We start from the raw sequence: 25,877 nt of genomic DNA on the forward strand, positions 1-25,877 counted from the left end.
TGGGTCCCATTCAACTCAGGACATTCTATGATTCTATGATCTTATATTATACTATATATAGATACATATACTTGAATAGCAGCATAATACTGATAAATAAACATTAAAGCTGAAGGATTTAGGAAGTAACACTGCATTCCACAAAATTCTTCTAGATCAACTTTTAAGTACACTTCTTCCTTTAATCTAAGAAGACAGAATAAAAAGAAACTACAAATAATGAAGTAAAGCTGTATCCTCCAAAGCATTCATGATTCTAAGAATTAAGTCTTAGTTTGGCAACAATTTGCAATATAAAGCCTTCAGAGAGAAGAGTAAATATGTTGAAATGAAACTTCTAAATACTTTTCGTGAATTTTTTTTTTAAATTCTGGCAGTAAACTGGAGAATTGATATCTAAAGAAGAAATTAAAGTGATAATGTATATGATTCAGAGAATTACTCTTAACCTATAGGCAGTTCTGCCAGTAAAAAACTGATGTCTAAAGAAATAAAAATGACAATATATATGATTCAAACTGACCCTGTGATAGTATAGGCTGTACTATACTTTCTGAAAAAAACAGTTGTGATTTTATTCTCCTCTCCTCAAAATTCTCCTTTCTCCTCCAAAGTCACTATCGAGGAACGGTTCTGGCTAAGAATATACATTATAGAACATACTGCCTTATCTTATATATTGGCAATTATTTTTTAAAGATTTCTTTTATTATTAAAATTTCTCATTTGTTCAGAACCAAAGCCCTCAGACTTATATCTTGCTCCCTCATAAAGGAAGAAGTCCCTACGGAAGAGGGAAATGTGTACTATACAGCTTTCTGGCAAGATGTCATTTATTAAAAATCTTGCTTACACAGTACCTTGCACATCAAAGATACAGAAAATTATCCTCTGTAAACTCCTTCACTATTTCTAATTCAAATATATTCTCCATGTGCCACTCTATAAAATGAGAGGGTTATGCACCTTTTAAAAGCCAGATACAGCAAGAATGTATATATTCATTTATCCATGCAAGTGTATTGCCTGTATTTTTTTTTTTTTTGACATTATATGAAGTTAATACTAAAATTGCATATAATTGTGTATTTTATATTTACATGCCATTTGTGAACAGAAATGGACAGAAGCCAAGTTTCTGAATGATTTTTCAATGGTTCCACTCTCAGGAAGACTAAAAAGGAGGCTTGCACAGTTTCTTACTTCACTGTCTAGTTTCAGTGAATGACCTTGTCCAAGCAACATAATCCAGACCAAATCAGAGAAGAAATATTATAAAACACATCAAAAATTAGTTTGGATATGGGAATGGTTATCAGTTCTAAGACTAGGGAGGATCTGAAGGAAGGGAGGGGCAAATCCAAGGGACAAATCAGAGAAGAAAGGTGAAAGGATTGACTGGGATGTAAGTGTGAACAGAAGCAAAAGTAAAACAGAAACTAAAGCTGAGATTTCACTTTGATAAGAGTAGGTTGAACCCTAAATGTAATAAAGAGAAAAAAATATATGCAGAGTCAATGACAAGATTCAAATAAGAGACAGGATGATCCATTCAGGGTCAAGTATGTAAGGGTAATTTTAGCAAACTAGTTTTGAATAAACAAAGTAAAATGCATAAAAGGAAAATGGTTGTCACACTAGCATTAGGTACTTAATATTAAATATGAATATCCTTTCTGAAACAGAAAGTATCTTTCATGACTGGATAACATAGGAACTCTAAGAGCCATGCATTCAGGCAGTAGAAATCAGGACCCTGCTATCTTAGAGACTGCACACAAACATTTAGAAGTTGAACTTAGACAAATACAGATGCCTGGAACAGGTATTTTGTGTCACTGTTGGAAACAGTTGTTGATGAAGTTTAGTAAATAAATATCGGAATGTTTACTACATGCATTCTGACAGATCACAACATTATACCAAGACTAAACATGTCAAATCAAGCCTATCATTTGCTCATTTATGAGTGTACCAATTCCCTTATTTTGACACACAGCTGAACTAAACTGTTCTTTGCCTGAGTTGAAAATCAGCTTCTGTCTCAAGCTAACAACTCTGAAATGCAGGAAATCTGAACTTGCATTCCCCTACAGATAAAAGACTTTCCCAATCTTCTACTCCATCACCCTAAAACTCCTTTCACTGACCCATACACTTTTTTGTCACTGTTAGATTTTCAGGCACAGAAGGTATGTGGAAATGACACTACCTGCATTTTCTGAACATTTTGTTCCTTTATAGGCAAATAAAAGGGACACACACATATTTCAAACTTCTTCCTGTTCTACTGTTCTGTTTCAGAGAGCAATTCTGCTTTGATAATGAGAAATCTTATAAAACTTCAGAAACCCAAGAACGCTTCAGAGTAGTTCATAATGAAACTCAAGAACAGTGAACTTACCTTACAAAACTCAAAGCTATATAAACTATAGTACTGAATGACATGAATTGGTTTTATTTTCTTGAATTTTTATTAAATACATCAAATAAAGCTTCTTAACTGGCAATAAAAACTAGAAGTGAGTATTTATAATGCATATAAAATGCACTGTAGTTATTCAGACTTCATTACAAAAAGTTAGTTTGCCATCTTCATAAATACTGAGACAATATGCCAATAATCACTTCAGAAAACATCCTGATGTAAAATTTACTTAACTGAGCTTAGAACAATTCCAATGAATTCATTATTTAATTACATATAATTTTTTTTAAATTATTAATGTAAGAATGCAAAGCTTACCTACATGTAATAAAGAAAAGCTGATGACAAATGTTTTCAGAGCTGCATATCCACAGGACAAGAGGCAATGGCCACAAGTGAAAACTCCAACATAAACAAGTAAAAACTTTTTCTTATGAAGGAGGCCCCGGCATTGCTCAGGGAGATTGTGGGACCATAGTTCTTAGAGACATTCATGAGTTAAATAGACATGTCCCTGAGCAACCTGATCTATTTAGACCTACTGTGAACAGGAGGTTGGATTAGATGACCTCCAAAGGTCCATTCCATACTAAAGTCTTGAATAGTTTTAGAGCTTCAAACACATTTTAAAAAATATGTATCTACACTACAAATGTGCATCCTCACAAACTGAAAGTATATAAACGTGCGGCCATACTTGGCTAGCCTAGACATAACTTTAAATTTATGCTTAATTAAATTTAATTTGAACTATTGCATGGCAAATGCATTTCTATTTTGTGTCACTTTTTCAAGAAAAAATATATCAAGATAAATTATTAAGAAAAATTTGATGTTTTAGGACTAAGAAGTGATTTCATTTTATAGGAATAAATTAGTGCCTTATGGATGTCTTGATTTAGTTTCTGTATACTGTATATTCAGAAACAGCAAGTCTTCCATTATTAAATTATAATTAAATAGCATCTCACTACTGTGCCTTAGAGTGACATCTTACTCTAATTATGAGCTGGAAATCATCCACAATACAAACTCAGTCCTGTGTTCTTGGTCACGTGAAGGTTTGAAGATATTAAAATGCATCTAGGCTCTTTCTTTATTAATCACAATCTGTAGGCAATAAAGATCTCAAAAAGGAAGGAAAAAAGGTATTTCCTCTTGCTTTCCACCTTCTAGCAACCTCTGACATGTTTTCTGCCTTGAGCTTTGCCTTGGGCAAAAATAAAGTCAAGCGGTCTCATACAAACAGTGAATGTAAACCCTCCACTCAATTCCTTTTCATTTTACAAATGGAACTATATGCATATTTTTCTTCCCTTCTTCTAGCACAGCTAAGCCATCACCACAACCAATGAAGAACACAGTATAGCACCTGTATGAGAATAAACCTAATTCCTACATTTTTGCCTCAAAAGAATGCTGACAAGCCAGCAGGATAACAATGCAGTTTTAAAAAACTGTGTATCATCCACTTCAAGAAAGAACCTTAAATCTTGCTCAAAGACTTACAAATTGCTCAAGAGGGCAGCACAAACTGTCAGAACATTTCTCAAAAGATGCCTACATCATTAATAAATTTCACGTTTATTAACAGTAATTTATATTTACCATCCCATTTCCCCCAACACAAGCAGCAATACATAAATGTTGAACGTACAGAGAACAACACTGCATTAATCTCCTGCTTAGGTCATGGTCTTATGATTATTTAAATTCAAGAGCAATACTTGGTTGACAAGGTACTGCAGTGCTGCAGGCTACAATCCTCACACAATGCCTAAAGGGTTATTACTGTGGAGAAATTCTACTGAGGACCATGAAAGAGCCTTACCCCTTCCCGAAGACACCTCATTAGTACAGTGTAAGCAGCTGAGGGAACAGCCCAGGATTCCTTGGGGTGCTCCCCTTTTTCCTCCTGAAATGAAGCCAACGGCACAATTGATTAAGTCAAAAAATCACAACAATCTCAGTCACATAAAAAATGGGTAGCATGTTCTTAATAAGGTTCATATTATATACATTTCAAATTAACATATGCAATTCAATATATTAAATTTCAGGACATTATTATTATTTAATGTTATTTCATATGCAGCACAGAGATTGATATTTTACTATCTTATTTAAACCCATAGCTGATTTAATCTCCAAAATCCATAACAGAATTTGTTCTAATATTTCTGCATTTCATCAATGCAATCTAATTGACACAGACACAAAAAAGTGTCTGTTCTTTCATTCCTCTCAATCATTTTGAGTACTTCAGAAAGAGACAACTGACTGTTTAGACTAGAAATGCTTCTCTTTAAATGTGATTTAATTGTACCAAACAAACAAAAATAATTTTTTTTTGGTAGTTTAAAAAAAAAGGTAAACTTTTCTTAGAAAAAAAATGCTCGAAGTCATGTAAAGACATACTAAGTGTTTAAGAAAATTTACTGTATGGTATAGCCTTCAACACATATGAACACTGTTCCAAGATCTTAATGTGTATTTCCTTGAAATCACCTTGTTAGAGAGGCTAATTCACTACTAGTTGAATAGGGGCTTAATTCTTCCATTAGAAATGAGCTTTACTTCCCCCTGTCCCTGCAGTAGCCTATTGTAAAATTTTAAGTTTAAAAGGAGACACTTGGATATCACCGAGATTTAACTGCAACAACTTCCATATCCAGGCTAGTAACACAGAGCTATTAGCAAGTGGAAAAAATATAGCCTCTTTTGGGAAAGAAAGAGAGAAATAACAGGCATTAGATGGTGTGAAGATGATAGGCCATGAAATCATGAGAAACTTGTTTTAGTAAGCAGACAAAGGATGATAAGCAGTAATTTCTTCAAAAATTATACGATTCTTGAACTCTACTAATTATATTCTCACATTATTTTTAGCATTCTAATTAACTGGTTTTAATAAAAGGCATAGGATGGGCAAGGTGGGGATTAATGATTCAGAAACAAATGATACTTTCTAAATTTGCTGATTTCTGAGTGGCTTACAGTAATTCAACATATATGATATGATCATTTCAGGCATCTAATTAAAGCATAGCAAATGAACATGGAAGACTATTACTGAATTGTCTAGAAAAATTAATTTTCCTTCTTCATTGAAAATGAAACTTTGTTTGCCACATATATCCATAGAGAAAATGAGTTTTTTACATCTCCCATTTGTAAGCTTTGTTTCTGCTAACTTTGCATTAGGAGGAATGGGACAATATAAACAGTAATAACAAGAGTGGCTTGACATCCAACAGACACATCAGATCCACTCCATTCCACCTCCTCCATCTTATCTGAGTAAGAACATGCTGACAAGGAATCACAGTTTGCCTTCCAAGGCAATTTAAGTTTAATTAAACATTTAAGTTTAAGAAAACACAGTCCAAGTTTCAAGAAAGGAAAGGTACGTTACTTTCAAACAGTCAAAAGTGGAATTTTTTCTACCTGGAAGAGGCAGTACAAGACTAGGAGTAAAAACACTGTTAAAATTACAATCTACGGTGGAACTAGCACAGGTTTGTTTCTCATTGTATTCACCTCATTTAACCAGAAATTCTTTGTAACCATACATATTAAATGTACTATAAAATAAAAACCTTAAGAAATCATGCAGTCCTAAAACATCAATAGTTCTTCCATTTTTCAAACTGATTAATGACTTTCTGCAAGGTTTAATCTGTATTTAGAAATTTAAAAAGGCAAAAGGGGTATGCAACTTAGTACCATTCTTAATTACCTAAACATAATGTACACCATTTGACACTTAATAAACTTAAATATATCAACAAACACTGGGCAATCTTCCTACTTTTTGCTCACAGCCCATGTTGATTTTGATTAAACTTTAGGTTCTGCACCCTAATAACACGAACACCATAAAATGAATAAAAATATTACATAGAACTTGAAAGTTTTCCCCCAAGGCAATCCACTCAAGAGTATCAGAACATACTCCCTGGAGTCTGCTCATGCTACTTGTGAATTGCTCTTGGCTTCTGTTTGGAATAAAAATGCAGAGATGGAGTGTAAGATCTTACTTACGAGATCTCATATATAAGTATACACACAATATCAGAGTTTAGGATTGCACAGGACCATTACCATTATCTGGACATTTCCCAGTATTTCTAAGTCATAGAAGTGGCGAATAATGACCCCGTATTTTACCTAATTAATAATCCTGCACCTAAACAGCTGAATTTGATTTTAAGTACTTGATAATTTATGATTTACCAAATGTTCATGTGAAAAAGAAATAACCTTTACCATTATTTAATATTAAATTTGTGGCTGGCCCTAGAAATACTTCACTAAACCCCAGAGGGAATAAACTAATAAATAAAATCAGACATGCCCTCAAAAACTTACAGTTTAAATGAAAATATTTAGCAGTTTGATAAAACAATCAAGCAGGCCAAAGAAAGCACAAAACGGAAGGAAACAAGAAAAACAAGCGTATAGTCCTTAATGAATTAGATGCAGTTATGATTTCTTTTTCTTTATTAGTCAAGCCATAAGGCTCTGCTGTTTAAAGATTTAAGTTGGCAATAAACTTTCTTGTTTGATTTGTTATATTACCCCTGACTTGCTATATGACCTTGGTAAGGTCATTCAGCACTACTGTTCAGCAGTTTAATGAGCAACAAAATGTCTACAACACTACAGTATTCTGAAGTTAAATAAGTATAAAATAGAAAATGGAAAGTGCTTTTTTTAAAAAAATTGAAGGGTTAGTATCTCCAAGCATACAAATCACACTGATAGTTTTGAAATTTTACAGACACGGTGTCTTGAGTTCATATCTGCCCAAATATTTATTCCTATACTCTAACATAATGCAACCCATTTATATATATATATATTTTTGTGTGTGTGTATATATATATATGTATAAAACTAACCTTGAAACCTGACAGAGTTGCCATTTATATGCAAGTTGTCATGCTTTAAACATTGTGAAGTTCATACACAGACTCAAAAATCTGTCAATTCACATTTTCAGAAGGAGAAAACCTGTGCAAATCATTTTGGTGTTCTATAACCAGTGTTAACAGAATTGTTTCAGCTACCAGAGTTTAATTTCAAAATAAAATCAAGCCATGCAAAATATTCCTGCCAAACATAATTTTCAAGTTGGAGTTTAAAGTTTATTTGTTTGATGATAGCAGGTACAAATCCTTTCTCCTGACAAAAACTGAGAAACTATTAAAACATATAAGCTGTGACTCTGGATGCATTTTTCAGAACATAGTTTCTCATTGTAAGTTCTGTGAGTGTGTATTTGACAAATACTTTGGCAATTGTCCAATGAAAATAGGACAATGCTTGTTTTTCTACAAAAACCAAGGCCACCGCTGCATCTTGTGTAACACGCAAAGGAGGTAGCTAAAGAAAATAAAACTTGGAAGTTCAGTGCAAAACTAAAGCCGAAGTAATGATTCATTTGCTACTCTCGCTCCACTACCAACTCACTTGGTAAACTAACGTGTCAGCATTCAGAGCTATTAGATAATGCAGATAATACAAAGGCTTCAGAAAAGCCAAGGTTAGCATTTTCCTGCTTGAAGATAACCCTGTTTCTATTAAATAACAGTATTTTATGCTTTGAATAAGGAAAAAGAAATGTGATGGTTTAAAAGGAGCTGTCAACTTCAATTCTTAATACTGACAGTATTTCTTTTCTACAAATAACCTCTGATTTTAATGTGAATCTACTAATAATGTAAATTTTCTAGCCTGAAAGTTTAAATCAGTTTTAATCAGGAATAAACACAAGTCCATTTGAAATTAGTCAGGATCATTCAATTCCTTTTTCACAGTGCTGTGGATCCAACCATGCTACAATAAGATCTACTATGAACTAGATGTATCGATACACTAATGTATTGATTTATTGATATTATAGGCTGTCCTGATACATCCTGTTTAATCAACATCTCTAGTTTAGATGTTCAAATGCTTAGATCTGCCACTTGGAGGCCAGCACTGTTTACGGTGATTGATTTAATCCTTTTATGAAGTTAAAATGCTATACTTGAAGAATGCTGTTTAATTAATCTCAAATGAAGTAAACAATTGAACTAGCATGTTTCTTAAAGTGGAGTAAGTATTAGAGAAGATAGAAGGACCAGAAACTTTTGACTATACAAATGACTAAGTAATTTGATTTTTTGGTCTACTTTTCCATGGGAAATGTTTTCACATTTGCCAAATTTGTAAGGATCACTTGCAGTCTTACCTTGCTGGCTATGAGGTAGAGCAGCTCCCCAAGTGCTGGCAGAAAGCATTGCTTCAATTTGCTGTTTCTGAAGTTCTCTCTGATTAGTTCGGTTAAAAGTGTAATTGCCTAAATTAAAACAATCAATTAATAGAACAACACGTGCATTTTGTCAAGCAAAACATACTGCTAAAGGTAAAAAGCTTTATCTCAAATGCCATCTTACTGATACACACTTTACTTATGCTAAAGAGCCATTTGCAAGGGATTTAGCAAGCATTGTAAAAAAGAAAAAATAATTATTACAAAACATTATATATGCAACATGGAGCAAAATGCAATGAGGAATTAGTCAAGGTGACAAATTATCAGCTATCTGTTCTTTTACTTCACTCAGGACAATAGAAATAGATCTGCCAGGTAAAAAATGCTTACTTGCTGTTCCTGCATTCCTGTCAAAAGATCTGAAAGTTCTCACCATCACGTTACAAAAAGAACGAACAACAAGAAATCTCTAATGATGTCTTTTGTGTAGATATTATATCAAAGAACTATTGAAGTTTTGTCTCCTGATCTCTAACTTCAAAGGTAACTTACTGTGTAAGAACTGGACATACCATTTTAGATTTTTTGTATTTCATTAATTTCTGTATGCAAAGCATACATACATATATATGCATTTGTGTGTGTATAGATGTGTTGTTTATAAAGAGGAGGTGGAAGGAAATTAGAAAATTTGATTCATCTTGTGCAGGTGACTTTCCCATGCAAAAGTATTTGGCAGTAAAGCACTTTTTCTTCCTTGGAGCGCCAAGGAGTTTTTATCCTCAACTTCCCTTGTTTTACTTCACCTTCTGACCTTAGCAGCTTCATAACTCCAATCTTTGTACAGCAAAATCATATCAAAACTGGAAATGTAGTCTTCGAATCAAAGCAAAAAGATCTACTAAACAAACTTTGACCTTGTCCCCATTTTTTTAATGTAGTGGTATGGTCATCAACTGTTTTCTTTAACTGTTTTCGGAGCATTTCTACACATTTTATTCAGGAACTTTAATTAGCCATCATTCCAGAGAGAACTTTACTTCCATATTTAATAAATAAGTATATTGGTAGGTTTTAAAGATTCTAGTATCTCAGCTTGAGAAAGTAGTAGTCAAGTAAGTTGATTCAAGCGCAATTCTGCACTAAATGATGAACACATAATGACAGCATTTTCTCCTTTATTAGATTTCCTTTCTACAGCTATACAGAATTACTCTTGCTTTTGTGATGAAATATATTTTGAGAACTACTTTGATTGTATAATCAATACCATTAAAAGCACCTTGTCACTGTGGCATAAATAGAGAGTACACATACCCAGTTAACATCCCTCAACTTTGCCTCTTTACACTGAGGGTGAACCTGCCCTGAGATAGTACTTAACCATACAAAATTGATGAACTGTGTGATAACATGAGCTGCTGACCATAGTTCCAGCAGACTAGCTAGGGACATCAAATCATCATGACACCTAAGTTGCACTGGTTTGTTTACAGGCAGATCTTAAAGAAAATACAAATCAATTTGTACATCTGCTATAAAAGGATCAAGGCAGGCTGCTCAAAATTACCAGTTTTAATGGTGAATCTCAACAGCAGAAAACCCTGTATCAACACTAATACTGGTTTGCATCTGCAATACTTGCTTTGCCAAAGCATGGTTAATATATTGGTAAATTTTGATGACACATTATCTAAATACATTTATGTGTGCAATCCTACAATTTTCTAAATTCTACATTCTATTAAATAAAAGCATGATTTAACCTTTGTGTGTAGTAAATTATATATTCACTATATTCACTTGTACTAAGTTCTGTTTGGCTGCCTTACTGCTCAACTGAAGTTTAACAAAACAGTCATTACCAATAAATATACTGCATAGAGTATCCATCTTCTGTATTTTGGGGTTTGTTTGTCATTAAAATTAAGAATTTAAGATTTAAAATTAATGAAAATTAAATCCAAGAACAATATTTCATATTGGTGAACAGAAATTATTGTTTCTCACTCTCCTTCAAGATTCCAGGAAAAGTTATTATTCTTATTCTGAAGAGATTCTAGTTATTATTTTTATTCTAAAGTGATAAGAAAAGGAAGTAATTCTTCTCATATTCCAATTCCTACTCTTTTCTCATATATGAATGAAAAAAGAGGTAAAACTGAGTTAACAAAATTCAAATTAAGAAGTAATTTCCTTTCTTGTGCACTAAAAAAACCTGCCAAAAAGCTAGTCAACACTGCAATAAATTCAAGTTTTTATTTGAAAAAAACTGTTTATGAAACAAGAAGGAAGATGTGTCTGAAGAAATCTGAGCTATTAGTCACTGATTTGCGCTTAAGTTGTTACCTCTGTTACAGAGAAACAGAAGTTGCACGAAACTTATAGTTCTCATCATCATATATTATACATTTGTCCACTACAGGTTAATTTTAGTAACTGTAAGAAGATCCATAACAAGAATGGAGTACTATGGCAGAAGGCATTGAACATGAAGTAACTACCACACGTCACAGAGGATACTCATAATCTCTCATATACAAGACTTTATTTACCTCACTCAGATAATGGCCTCGTTTTCTCTAGAGAGCACACAGAGTACAGAATTGCCCTGTGATTTCCCTTCCTTCACAGAACACAATTAAACAATTAAATGTTACACAAGTGCAGGAAATGGGGTTCACAGAATAAATCACATACTGAACTGGCAGAGTGTCTGTGCCAATAACCTATTTAAGATTTTCCTGTGTCCTCTGCAGTGGAACCTATGAAACAGGAAGTCATGATTCATCATCTATATTAAAAATAAAATTATATAGAAACACAAATGTTTTTATAAAAAACATTTAATGTTATATAATATACAGTGTTCATCATTTCACAAACACATTTTAAATGACCTAAAATAGGAAGACAAACTGTATCCTGCTCTTGACAGGACACTTCTAATATTGACAACTGTGATTTGCACAAGATTGAAAATATTCTTTCATCCTTTCATAAGGAAAAAATATAAGACCTGAAAAAAAAAATCTGCTAGACACTTTGATTCAATGTTAAAGGGTGGTATACATTTTAGGTAAAGAAAGTACCACAGTGTATGGGGGAAAATGCACAACAGAAAAATCAAATTTATTTTAACTACAGACTGACAAAAAAGTCTCCTTCTTATCTGTAGTACATTCTTTTTCTTTTCAACCTGCCTACATTTTCCTGTTCGTAGAAGTAGATAGTAATGAACTGCAAGTCCTACACTGTCTAGTAAAAGCATCTTCAATTTAATAAATTATCTACACCTTTTACACTAGCTGCCAAACTGAATAGATATAGTATAGCTATAAGAAAAAAATAAATAAGAAAGTTTCATATCTGGATAGACAATCATTGCCTTAATTTACAACAATAGTGTGTGGAGTTGATCTATTACCTGTGGCAGATTCTCAATCTATTTCAAGCTGTATCTAAAAGTTTCCCTGCAGTTTCAAGAGTCCAGACGCGAAAATTAGAGCATATTCAAAAAAGGAAGGTATTTTATACCTTAAGTTGGAGAGTGGCAATGTACAGATTTACCATATTACTACATCTTTGATCTATTAGTGTGACTGTCTGCAAGTATTAGTGGAAATTAAAATATATTTGTAATTCTGCAAACCCTTACAGTGATAAAAGCTGTCCATGCCTCAAGCATAATGGCAATTATTTTTTAGTTGATTTTCTTGTGAGTACATACACACTGTGTAATGTGGGCAAGTAATGGCAAAGCAATCTGACTTTCGTCTGAGAAAAGCAATCTCACCATGCTGAGAAAGTATGCCATGGTTTTATTGCCACTAACCAGAAAAGAAACTAGAGTAACATTCATACCAAGTACTCATCTTTAAAAGGGTACATGAAAAAAACCCAAAACTACCAGCTTTCTCTGAACATCTCGACTCAAACTGGATCATGAAGTAAGGAGGACTGAAGAGAAGTCTGACCATCAAACTATAGATGTGGCATTACTGCTCTCCAGAATGTAGGGGGGGAAAAAAAAGAAAGAAAATGAAAAACATATTGCAACTCCTCTAGGGAACAACATAAGATGGAGGTGTAACACTTTTCCAGGTGGAAGACAATGCAAAATTGATTCATTACGAAAACTCTTATCTTTTCAACTTTTCCTTAACTGCTGGAGGAAGAGGCCTTAGTAGATGAGTGGCCAAACCAGATGTCATGAACTCAAAAGGAGGTTCAACTTGCTTTGGAATCCACTCAAGGTCTCAAAGGGATAAAATCAGAAACAAATAATAGCAATATAAATCTGCTGTGTTTACTAACAAATCAAAAATGTATGTAGAAGTCCTGTTAACAAGCTTTAGAGTTTGTTTGTTTTTATTTTTAAGAAAAAGAAAAGTTATTTCTTCTAGTCTGTCATGACAGTTGTATGACTACAAGAGCTCAGTTGCAGATGTTCATGAATGCATCTGATTTCTACCCCAGCCCTTAAGTTGGAAGGTTTTTAATGACAGGAAGGACCAGGTAAAAATACTTGCCTCTAACTGCAAAGAGATCTTGTTTTCATTTATGCCAAGGGCAAGGAATGAAAAAGATTTCTCAGGAGCCCAAAAAGCAAAGATTTCTGACTTCAAAACTGAGGCCAGTGGCAACCAACTGAAACTGGTTTACATCTAGAGATGCAAACAAACTAGAAATCAGTCTCCACAGAATAAGAGTTGGAAGGAACATCCAAGGAAGTGGTATTTTTCTTTCTTTTTTCCTCTTCTCTTTCTTGTTTTTACTTTATTCATAAATTGATTTGATGTTACTCTAAGTCATCATCTTCTTCCAAGCAGTGGCCCTGTTACCCACGTTTTAGAAGCCATGCTGATGACACTCAAAGACCAATGCCTAGCAATAAAATATTCATGTAGAATATTTTAGATTGATCATTTCTACACAGAATATCTCATATTTTTTAAAAAAATTATAGGGGATTTTCCACAAATTTTCTTTGAAATTAGTTCACTCTGAGTATTGCAAATTCCTTCATTCTGCTCAGTGAAGATGCAAGCTGGACAAAACAATAGTTCTTCCCTACAGAATTCTTTTTTAAATGTGTTTCAGACTAAAATAACTTTTTTTCTTTCCCCAGATGATAGCTGAAATGTCTGGTATTTAGAGGAAAAGCTAGGACTACAACTAATATACAAATGATCTTGCCTAATACTAAGTCTGGTTTGAGTGTCTTTTAGTGCAGTAATCAGAAGACATCAGAAAACTAGGCTTTTCAGCTACCACCAGTGTGCAATTTCTATCATAAAACACACTGTAGCCTAATTGTGTCAATCAAGCGTCTGCTTTGAAGCAAAAGACCAGATTATTTTCTTCTGTTCCTAGTCTACAATTTGATTAATTCACAAGTGCAAGACAAAAGGAGGTGGAAGAAGGGCTCTCTTTTAGGTTAATTCTTTAAGGAATGCACTTAGTTGGAAGAACTAAACAGTTCAGTGTGCAAATTGTACAACAACTTGCATAGACCCAAAGCTGGTTGGTTCAAAAGATAATTAAAGTACCAAAAATATATTAAAACCAAATTCTCAGCTATGTCAAGCTTTAATTAAAAAAAAAAAAAAAAGAACTTCGAGTATGGCACAAAGAATTGCAATATTATATGATGTGACTTTGCAAACATCACACAGACAATATCAAAATTATGTCAGGAAATATTTAAGGCCTTACACAGATATATGTTTTCTAAAGTAATGGAAAAAATAATTTGTTTCATGTCAAGAAGCTTAGGCACAAATTTTTTTCCATGTGGTCTCTCTTGCCCAGAGACAGAATGCCAACTGCACATTTCATTTTCTGTACGTATTTGATGGTTCTGCTGATACTGTAGCAATGTAAGAAAGCAAATATTTCACTTCTTCCACAGAAAAGAAAATGTTCCTGCTAAGTTATTTTAACTACAGAAACAATATTCTATCTAGTTCACCTAGCCTGTCACACCCCAAATGCATCTCCAGTGTATATGACATATATGACATATATGACATATATACATATCACTACCAGAGATATAGATATTTATCTACTGAAGGAAAGGGTCCTAGGGGCACAGACCTTCCTCATCCCAAAAATAACAGACTTGTAGAAAAAAACCAAAAACAACACAGCAGTTTTACTATCACAACAACTAAATTGAAGACTATTACAAACAGATATACTGGCAGCACCAGTGATATAATTTTAATGGAAAAATGTACTATTTTGTCTCTCAAAGAAAATAGAGTAAATTTACTGGAATATGAAAAGAGTGTCAATTAAATGTGTTTTAAAATGCTAGAGTCTTTGCTTCAGTCAGGCAATTAATTTAGGAAAATTGCAAAAAGTTGTTTCATCATGCAATCAGCAATGTATTTTTTCTCCTTCCTAGTTGAAAATTTCCTTGTTTTCTACTACCAGTTTGGTTTGGACTTCAAACATGAAGCAAGCCCTATTAATTGGATTGATAAAAATAATTTTTTGAGAGAGGAAAAGGAGAATCTTCAATTATGATAAAACGTCTTAATATTTTCTCCAACAATCCAGAATTGCCATGCTTGACATATTCACTGGTAATTTAATTATATTTCCATTTTCTGTTTATTAATTCAGAAGAACTTTTCTCAAATACACCATGAGTTTCTGCTAATTTACCTGAAAAATGTTAATTTTTCATTTGTCTTCCTGCCACGTGCCCCAGGCAAGTATGTAAGTTATAATTCAGTGAACCAGGTTGTTGAAAATAAATTGAATAAATTTATTATAGAGGTTGAAAGTTTACTAGAAGTCACTCCAAAAACTTAAATGGAACCCCCTCTCACTGTTACCAAAGTATTAAGTGACAATCCTGATCATGTCAGAAAGATAACTGTAAGGTTTTAAGCAATTAAAATATATGTGTGTATATGAACATGTGTAAATACTCACACACACACTCTCCTACAGATTCTATCACCTGACTACAGATTTTTTAAATTCAGGTGGATTTCGTTTTGTATTGGCTTTTTTCCACGTAAGAGATATCAGATCAAAACAAGGAAAGGGCCCTTGGAGAAAACAAGGATACACTAAAATTATGATCATTTGTGAGAAGACTTAAAAGGTCATTTTACAATAAAACAACATCAAAACTAAATAGGTTTGGAATAAATAGCTGAATCAAACCATTTTTGTTTGAAACTTACTACAATATGGGCAAACATGGACAGGCCTAGAAACAGGAGTTATCAGAGAGGTAAGCCAGGAACCTGACTTAAAATTGGTGTTTTGTATGAATTTGAATGACAACAAACTGTAGACCTTGAAGGATGTAGACACAATCAGCTAGCTAGCGTATACATAGGAGTTTACAGGTCATAAAACTGCACCTGTAACAACACAGCTGCTTTCCAGCCGTGGAAAATAACCACTAAATTGCACTTTAACAAAAAGTCAGAAATAAAAAGGCTCAAATTATTTGGAGTTTCAATTTGGATGAAAACAGAAATCTGGATATTTCACCACTTTGACAAAGGACTCAAAGCTCAATATTATGAAGATACTCTGATACGCTGTCATCCTCCATTTGGGGTATTCCGTTTATTAATTTGGCCATAGAATACATTAAGCCAAAGGCTTTGCAAAGAAGCTTGCAGTGTGAAGGCTGCAGCAGGTTCTCTGAACCCCTTAAACACTCAGTAGAGCACTGGGCCCAGATCTGTTAAAAACACAGGCACAACTGCCTAGGCCATAGTGTGAGACTGATATTCCCAACTAGCAAACTTGAAAAAGGTAAGGAAAAGGACAAGATTTTGCCACCGAGAAGGCCAGGCAGACAACGACTCCAGGGCGGTCTCCTACCAGACAGAGAAGGACACGGCTCCCTGACATGGAGACAAACTGTTAAGTTGCTCTACCATCTCCTCTGTAAAATAATAAACTGAGTCTGAAATGTCACATCAGAGTGGCTGCATCCTAGGTGGCAGAGGGCCCAGTATATTCACAGAAAGGAAAGGACAATCGCTTCTGTTAATAAATACACCAAATTAGATATACATGGAAACAAGCCTTCCTAACTATGGAAGAATTTTTTCCTGTAAGATGAAGAACAGAATCCTGGAAAGAATGGGGTATTTTAATTGAATTTTAATAACCAGTTTCAAAATCTAAATACAAAAATAAAACTTTAAAGTTCAGGTGTTTTCATAAGATAACTAGGAATAAATAATAGAAAATCACGTTTCAGATTCATAAAGGGCAATTCCATGGGGGAAAAAATTATATTAAGTCAGGAAAAAACATATGACCTATTAAAATCTTTAATTGCAGCTGCACAATAGAAGAAATTGCACATAAAATGTCTTCATCTGCAGCTATACAAGAGATCAATTCCCCTACTGTTTTCTAAGATCAGTGTCATATTTTTCTAATCCATGCAATATACTTCTTGAAAATACTTAACTGGAAATAGATCAGCTGCAATTGAATTTAAAGGTATAAATATTCATTTATTCTAATTTTTTCTAATATGACCTACATATTTGAATATATCAGCAGAATAAAGATAGTACACTGTTCCACGCTTATCTAGTGTGTGAAACAGTAGTTTCCTTGCATTTTGTTTTGTGTTTTAGTGACCTCTGGTGGTTACTTTCAAAGGAAACTCCTGTACCCTGATTGCCTGAAAAAAAACTTTAAAAACCCCCAAAACATTAATTTTTCAAAGATAAATAAATTAAAGGTTTTTGGCATGTAGTATGTGAAAGTTTACTTTAGCCTGTAAAATGAGAAGGAGTCTTCTTTTCTTTCCTGAAGTTTTTGTGCCTCTTCAGGGCTTAATGTTACTACTATTTATAAAACCGTTTTGACAAAAACAACAAAAACATAATGGTACAGATTCAACCTCAGAGACAGAGGAACTATCCTTAAATAAATGTCTAAATGGGTAGAAAGCAGTAGGGTGTAGAAATGAAGAGTCAGCTTTTAATATAAGGGCCAGCAGTGGCAACCTGCACGAGTCTCTACTATGTCCTGTGCTACTTTAAAAGTACAAAAGAAATTGTAAATAAGTGATGAGTTTACAATGAGGTAACAAAAAAGCTGCAAAGGGGCCATGACTGAGTGATAAAAACTGGAAAGAAAACTTGATATAGATAACACAGTACACATATGGGGCAAAAATAATGCCAAAATCACATCTCCACAAGCTCTCAACTGACTTTTCACACTGGGAAATAAATTTTGGCGCTAAAGCAGATCACCTCTATTTAGAAGGTCAAAAAATCAAAAAGTATTAGCAGTTACTAGGAATGGAAAAGGAAAGAAAACACAAAAAACCCTTCCAACAGATAGATCTCTTATATCTTCAGACTGAGACCTGGATCACAGAGTGTCATTTCACATTATGTTGTTCTGACTAGCTACAGCTTGATTTTGACATTTCCTAGATCCCAACAGCCACCAATAAACCTTACCTGGAGCATCAGATGACTCATGTAAGAGGATAAATTACAGCAGTATATTTAATTCTGTATATAATGCTGATAGAAAGGTTTGCTTTGTGGTGGGTTTTTTTAAGCATCACACAATATAAAATAGCTGACAGTCAGCAAGAATGTTCAACCAGCTCACAGGTTCCTCTGAAGGGAGCAGAAGGGAACACAACTCTGTAGATGAGATACTCCTAAATGACTCCTTCCTACATTTCCTATAAATGAACTAATACATTTTGTGTACTGCCTACAGTTATTTGATTCTACATTATATAGGCAAAAATATATTTGAAGACATGAAAATATTAGAATTCAATGGTTTTTTCCTCATTCCAATTTTGTGTAAGCACTAAAATCTTTTTAGTTCAGAAATATTACTTTGAGAGAAAAAAACTGGAATCAATGTCATTAAATAAAGCACAAATGTGTCAACAATTTCTTCTTTCTACATGCACAAGAAGTATGACAGCAACTATTTGATTTTATTAAAAGGAGATAAAAATAATATTTTATCATTGGTGGCCACAGGTTAGTAAAGATCAGAACTACAACTACATAGAATAAGGTTGTAAATTTATACATTAAAATAACTGATTATATTACACTCTACACATATGAGTTAAAAAAAAAGCAGGATTCAAAACAAAAAAAGCTGTGAAAGCTTCTGACATAAATATTAAAGCATTAACAAAACTCCCTGCTAAAAAAAAAAGAAAAAGGAAAGTTACCTCAGAAACAGGTACATTTTCTCCAAGTCCAGATGTGTGTAATGCCAGTAAACCAATCACTCGAGCAACATTAGCACGTCTGTGTATCAAATAAATATTTTGTAGGTGCAGAAAAAGTATTTACAAAATACTACAAAAACAATTATATCTTGTTTATATTCTACACAGGTTGCTAAGGGCAGGAAAAATTTGACATCCTACTTACAGCTCAGATTTTCTTCTTATTTCTATTTTCTTTGTATCAACAAGTTATTTCAGTGTTTCAGCCCAATTTAGCAGTAAATATATGCATAAAGACATTTCTCTAGCTCTGAAGAGTGAAGATTCTTTCGTTTGTTAGGATTACTAGTAGTAACACTCATGCTCAGTTTTTATACAATACAGAAAACCCCTACAGATAATTTAGGCTTTTCAGGATAGCTGACAAAACAGAAATTAAATCTGTACCAGCAAATCAATTTTAAATATTTCATTGAAGGAAAAAATTGGAATAATAAAATCAATATTTATCAAACAAACAGCAGAGGGCACTATCACATTGAACGATTCCTGACAGGTACTGGAAGAAAAAGCTACCATTAGTTATTTTACTCTATTGTGGTACGGAGTTATTTTATTCAGTGGTTTTAAGTTACTATTTGATATACTAAGTTATATAATATCTAGATAAAATTTTTGAGATTTTCTATAATCTTTGGTGCTGTAGAATAGCAATATATTAGTTCAATGCTGAAAAAAATCCATTTCATATCCACCATCATACTGCCAGTCAGATACCACAGCAGTCTGACAAGCTAAAACACTCCTCAAATAACATGTTAACGAATATCTTCAATAGAATTCAGTGACAATTCTGTACTTGAACATATTAATTTAAAATAGTTGTTACTTACATATCCCAGTTGGAGGCTGCACGCAACTGCTGTATCAATATTGGGAACTATAGTTTAAAGAACATAAATAAACATCAGTGCATTTCAATGATCTGATAGTTCCAAATTATAAACAAAAAATCAAAATATCAGCAATTTCATAAAAATTTATTTGGATAACATTTGGTAAGAGTATTATCACAGACAAATACTATAGATATTGTACAAACACTGATTAAAGAAATAAAAATAAAAAAGCCTGAATGGAAAAATACTAATATTTTCCTTTATTTTTGCCTTAAACTCAACTACTAAACATATATCAGCACGTTAGAAATTTTTTTCATTCTGAATAACGCTATTCAGAGGAAGAAGGTCTGATACTTTCACCTACAAGCACAGAGATCATCATATAGTATTATGAAACAAATATTAAATAATTTTGTGAGTCTGTGAATCAAAATAGTTGGCAAGTACTAGAATAATGAATGGTAACATATATAAACAGCCACTTAAAGACCAAACTGCATAATTATTAATTCATTTCTAAAATATTCTGTTAATTGGCAATTCAGTTACAGGATTATTGCTCCCCTTGCTCCAAATTATCCAATGATAATAGAATACACCTTCCAGCAATTCTGTTTCTGGTTTTCACAAGAATGCCATGGCATAAGACCTACCACTGCTTCCAACCTAAATGCACTTCATCCAGTTTTCTGGTAGTGCAATTTTTCCTTTAGTATCTCATATCCAAAAGTAACATGTCAGCTTCTGACTTAGGTAGATTATTACAAATGTAGGAGAGCAAAGTAGTTTACTTTCTATTAAATAAAATGAAAAGTGCTCATCTTAGGATAGCTTCTGTGATACCTTTATATAACGGGGGAAAAAAAGGTCTATTTCTCTTCTGCACATGCAAGACTTGAAGAAATATGTTAAACCACTACAGAGCATACTAGTAAAATTATTTGGTAGAAACTGGTTTTTGATACATGAAACCCCGAAACAGACTCTTCAGAGAGCATGGTCACTCTTTGAAGCCCTGCTTACTGTAAATTTTACTGCCTGTTCCTTGGAAAGCTTGCTGGCTTTTCTTTACAGACATATGACCAAATAAACTTAATTTAACAATTCATACATGAACTCCTTACAGTATCCTATGACACTTAATGATTTACAAAGACTAATTTTTCATCATACAGTATTTTACACTCTTCATGAAGGTTAGTTTTTACCCCAACATTTTCCCTAATACAACAAAACTAAATATAAATGTATCTGAAATCTAGGAGAAAGAATTTGTTTCCCTAAGCTCTTTTAAAAAACCTGACATGGAATTTAGTAATTTTTCCTTTTTTTTTTTACTTGATTTAACATCCTATTTTTGCCAGTACACTGTTGATTTCTTCAAATATAACTAAAAGCAGCTAATTTTTGATACAATGGCAAATATGTAAACCATGTTGATACTTTCAAAGCTTTATTGTTTACCAGCTGAGAGCTAGTCAGCCTGCTTGCAATCTCCTTGTGGACAGCCAAAGTGCACAGATAGTACAGTAAGTTCAGTTTCGAACGTGCTGCTCCTGTACTCTTTTCACTGGAGTCAAGCAGTGAACACACTCGTTTCAAGAAGTTATTCCAGTCCATGTCTTTCATAGATGACAACTTCTCAACTAACCATAAGAGGAAAACAAATAGTTAAAGATAATGATCTCTGGTGTAGCTTTAACATACTACAAAGTAACATCACCACGAATAAGTAAGTTCCAAAGTTTGAATCTAATTATAATTTTAGTACTTAAAATATTAAAGAAGCATGTTAGAATTCATGTCTGAAGATTATAGAAATCAAAAAGGTAGCAAGAAGAGAAACAAAGGATAAAAATCCAGCAATAAAAGCCTCAAAACATTTTTGAAAGTGCAAACCTGCTAAGTCCTTCATTTAAGGAAACATTTAGTGGGATTATACTTAGGAAAGGTAGCAGCTGTCCTTTATCATTACTAATTCTTAATACGTAAGTGCAGTTTCCTAAAAGTAAAATTTGGGGCAAAATCTAACGAAAGCAGTGAAATCCCCTCACAATAAATAAACTGAAAACATGTATAATCACTCCTATAGGTTGGTATCCACCTAGCCAAGACTTAGCAAATCAGAACATGAATGACTTCAGAAGGAGCACAAAGAAATCAAAGACACTTGGACAATTAACATAGATCCTGTGGTTCAATTCATTGACCACTGAACACGAATTGAGATTTTTTTCAGACTTATCAGTCTCAACAGTTAATTTCAATCTAGCAGCCACACATTCCCTCTGTTTTGGTAGTTATTTATCAATAGCTTATCTGCCATCCTGATACGCTCCAGTATAGAATATTTAAAAGCATGTTTTCTGTCTTTCATGCCAATTTTACACTTAAGTAACACCACCTTCTAATGCAGGCAAATCAACACCAGCAGAGGTGAAAACATGTCTAGCTCTCAGGTATTCAACTAATTTTTCTATATTATCTTTAATATTACTTCTGAGAAGCATCAAATTCAGTATCTTCAAAACATTCAGAAAGTTGTCCAGAAAAAAGCTACAACTCTGAAAACATTACAACAACAAAAAACACTGTCCCATATTAAATAAATACTGACAACAGTTAAACATATCAGAACATCAGTGTGGTAACTACTTAAATGCAATATGAAATACAATATTTCCCTTAGGCAGTGGAATCTGATCATTTTTGGATGAATCAAATTAAAAACATTTTCGATTACAGTCTTGACTGGGAGATTGAGGGATGTTGTGTTCCTTTCCCACCATAAAATTTCTTCAACAAATTAAGTTTTCAAAACACATACTTTATGGAAAGGTGAACTCTTATGCCTAGGAAGAGGTTCTATGTGAATTCTAGAAGGACTATATATCTGTCTGATATCCCTCTTCAAGCACAGTCCAGTATCTCCCTTAAAAAGACTAGAGGAAATATTCCAGGAGAAGAAATGTTGTACTCATGACAATGAGCAGACTCTAGTTTTCAGAAATATTTCTAGACATTGAAAATTAACAACAACAAAAAGAAAAACCCCAAAAAACTTCACATTATCTTTTGGGACATGAGTGACATAAAATTTCATGATTAAAGGTGGGACTGGCAAGGCTGCCTAGTATTGTGGCTGATCAACACTGCTCATTTTAAGATCCTGTTGCCACTTGTTCCCATGCATTTGTCAAATTTTAATATATTTGGTTGAATATTTCAGTTTAAATCTCTCAGTTGGAAATAAAGATGCTGGTTTTCCCACACTAAAACATTGATGACTGTCTCATGGCAAAAGTTTTTGAGCACAGGCTTGTAACTGAAGAAGGCAGAAGAGAAAGGAATGTCATTTAACTGTTCATACCTGAAAAGGCTACTCAAAATTGGTCTAGCTAAAAACATTATAAAAACATATACACAACTATAGTTTCAGAAAAAAATAAGAGTTCTGAAACTGTGACCATGTATAATCTACAAGGGGAGGCTACAGTTCTTACAATAGCAAGTTACAGCAGCACATGCAGAACTTGTTAAAACCTTCAGCAGATCCATACCTGAATATGCTGGGATGTGTAAAGTTTTCGAGTCAAATCTAACTGGTACTTGCTTCATTATCTGGAAAAATAAACAAACACATTACAACTAGTTTTAATACATTTCTAGAAAATCTCTAAGTAGGTGAACGTGAGAACACAAATGTGCAAAATTTGTACAGGATGGGTGTACATACTACTGCTCATTACTGAGGAATTTTCCATTGTTTTCTGGTATGTATTTCTTCCAAGCAAACATTTGAGATCCAACCCTATGGTTTTTTTATAATTATATTGCTAGTATTTCCATTTAAGTGATTTTTTAAATGGGATTACAAAATTACCGGACTTTTTCAGTTTACATTTTTATCTTGCTTGTATGCAGAAAAATACTTGCATTTGGGTTTCAAAAGCTCCTAAAGGAACTATGCAGGTGACAGCTCATGAAAAGTTTTAGCAATTCATTTCCATACAGTAAATACATGTATACACTAGACCATTCCAGAATATAAAAAGTATTATTATCAACAGCTAATCACTCATAAGGTATGGGGATTTTTTCCCTGCAAAACCATCATTTTCTGGTAGATCACGAAATTGGATGACTGCTCAGTAACTGAGCATTTGAGTGTGATTTTCAGTAAATAAAGGATTTTTAAAAAGGCAACTGTGTAATGGAATTTAGCCTTTGACAGATGAAGTCTAAGTGTAAGTAGAGAGCTATTTTCTAAAAAAGGCCCTCAATTCCACAGATCTGCAGAACAGAGGGAAATTTTATAATATAAGCTGACACTTCAGCTTTTAAGATTCTGCCAACATCTAGTAAATCCCTTTCCAGGAGATTAAATTGCAAGCTCTTCAGATTTACCAGGTGTCAGTATCATCCTTTAATCTGAAAAGCAGACTAAAGAGTCATCACCAAGCAGGCAGTGACTCTGATTACATGTCCCTGGAACTTAGTGGGCTATTCTGCATTAATTCTGAGTCTGGCATTGCATGGTAAGGAGATTATTATTACATGAGCACATCAGTATGTGCATCTACCCCTAATCTCATCTCTTATACTTGTAGTAAGAAGAGAAGCAGTGAAGGCCTAAGGCTTTGTGTCAGAGTCCTGAGACACAACTGAGGAATTAACAGTGGTAACATTCAAACACATAATTACCTCTGAAATTCTCCACTAAGAACAATGTCTCTCATCCCAAACACAATAAAAGAGTACTCTTTCATAGTTACTTTATCTAGCTGTGTAAGATTCTTAGTTTTTGAAAGAGTTAAACAAACCAAAAGAATTTTTAATACTAAAGCAATACAGCAACTAAAAGCTGTAAGACATTCCTAATGAGTTTAGATGTTCACTTCCAATGAAAAATGTTGCCTTCCCCAAATCTGCAATTTACTGAGTAAAGTTGCTAAGATTGCTTCATTTTTTCTGGCACAGAAACAAAAGGAAGACTAAAGGGGCTTCTATCATTCCTTCTACCAATACATCTGCCTATAAATGCACATTACATTGCAGAGATCTGATGCTTTTTAGCTTGCTCTTTACTACCAAACAAGTGTCAGTTCCCTGCTCAGGAGACTCATTACAAACTGTTAGCACATTAGAATCTGTATGACAGAAACAGGACGGACATTTCTTGTAACTTCAGGTGTTCTTTTAGAGAGAAAATAAATTCATACTTAATAGAAACATTATCACAGTTGCAGTCTAAAGAGTAACAAAAGTTATTCTGTAGAACTCTTAACTCCCAATCTAGAAGGCTTCATAGATGCCTTTGTCTTGAGTATAACGAACCAAAGTTTTGTGTTCATTTAAGTAACACATATCAAAACAAGTTACCGGAAAACAAATCTACAAAAGCACTGAACATAGCATTTAGTAGCTTCTATTTCTTGTAAGATATTATTTAATATTATTATTCAATCCCAAAATAACTCATTCCTCCAAATTACCAACACAATAGGGTTATAAAGACTGCCAAAAAATTGCATGAGAGCTTGCCAGATAATTGGGTGGAACTGCTTTAAAATGAGAACTATAAAATACAGGAAAGGAGTTTCACCCTGATCAAAAATTTATCTGCAAAAATAGCCTCAACCACAAGTTCCTGAATCTTTTATTTTGCTTTACCTTTGGATTGTCAATGATTGGTGTCACGATAAGATCAGATTCAGTGTAAATAAGCTCTTTCAATTTTGACTCCATATCCTGCTGACTTGAGCACGTATTTTCAGCCTAGAACAAAAGCCAAGGTTTTTTGAAAAACTGTTTTGTAACAAAAAGACTTAATTCATGTCTATTCACAGAATATTTCATTTCAACATTATACCAAGCAGTCTGGCCATGGAAACATATTCTAACTTGCTTTTTTATTTATGTAATAGCAGATAGGACCAACTAAAAATTATGGTAAGAGAAACATATTGGAAGAAAAAGCATTAGGTCAAAATGTAGACTAAGAAGAAAGAAGATAACATGTCTTTTATGCACTGGGGCAAAAAAGGAGACTGTCTTAAT

The 25,877-nt window shown here is 33.4% G+C and overlaps 1 protein-coding gene across 11 annotated transcripts in view; it reads right to left on the bottom strand.

The window, feature by feature from the left end:
* The window catches only part of ULK4 (unc-51 like kinase 4), a 256,761-nt gene that overhangs the window by 214,066 nt on the left and 16,818 nt on the right, over window positions 1-25,877 (bottom strand). For all 11 annotated transcript variants that reach the window (XM_032105931.1, XM_032105898.1, XM_032105913.1 and 8 more), the window contains 7 exons: window positions 25,491-25,595; window positions 23,378-23,438; window positions 21,282-21,463; window positions 19,809-19,855; window positions 18,916-18,994; window positions 8,670-8,777; window positions 4,260-4,343 (listed from right to left, as the gene is read on the bottom strand). In XM_032105931.1, coding sequence (XP_031961822.1) covers window positions 4,260-4,343; window positions 8,670-8,777; window positions 18,916-18,994; window positions 19,809-19,855; window positions 21,282-21,463; window positions 23,378-23,438; window positions 25,491-25,595 — 666 coding nt within the window. The remainder of the gene's footprint in view (window positions 1-4,259; window positions 4,344-8,669; window positions 8,778-18,915; window positions 18,995-19,808; window positions 19,856-21,281; window positions 21,464-23,377; window positions 23,439-25,490; window positions 25,596-25,877) is intronic.

Source organism: Corvus moneduloides, chromosome 1 (genome assembly GCF_009650955.1).
Source record: "Corvus moneduloides isolate bCorMon1 chromosome 1, bCorMon1.pri, whole genome shotgun sequence".
NCBI lineage: Eukaryota > Metazoa > Chordata > Aves > Passeriformes > Corvidae > Corvus > Corvus moneduloides.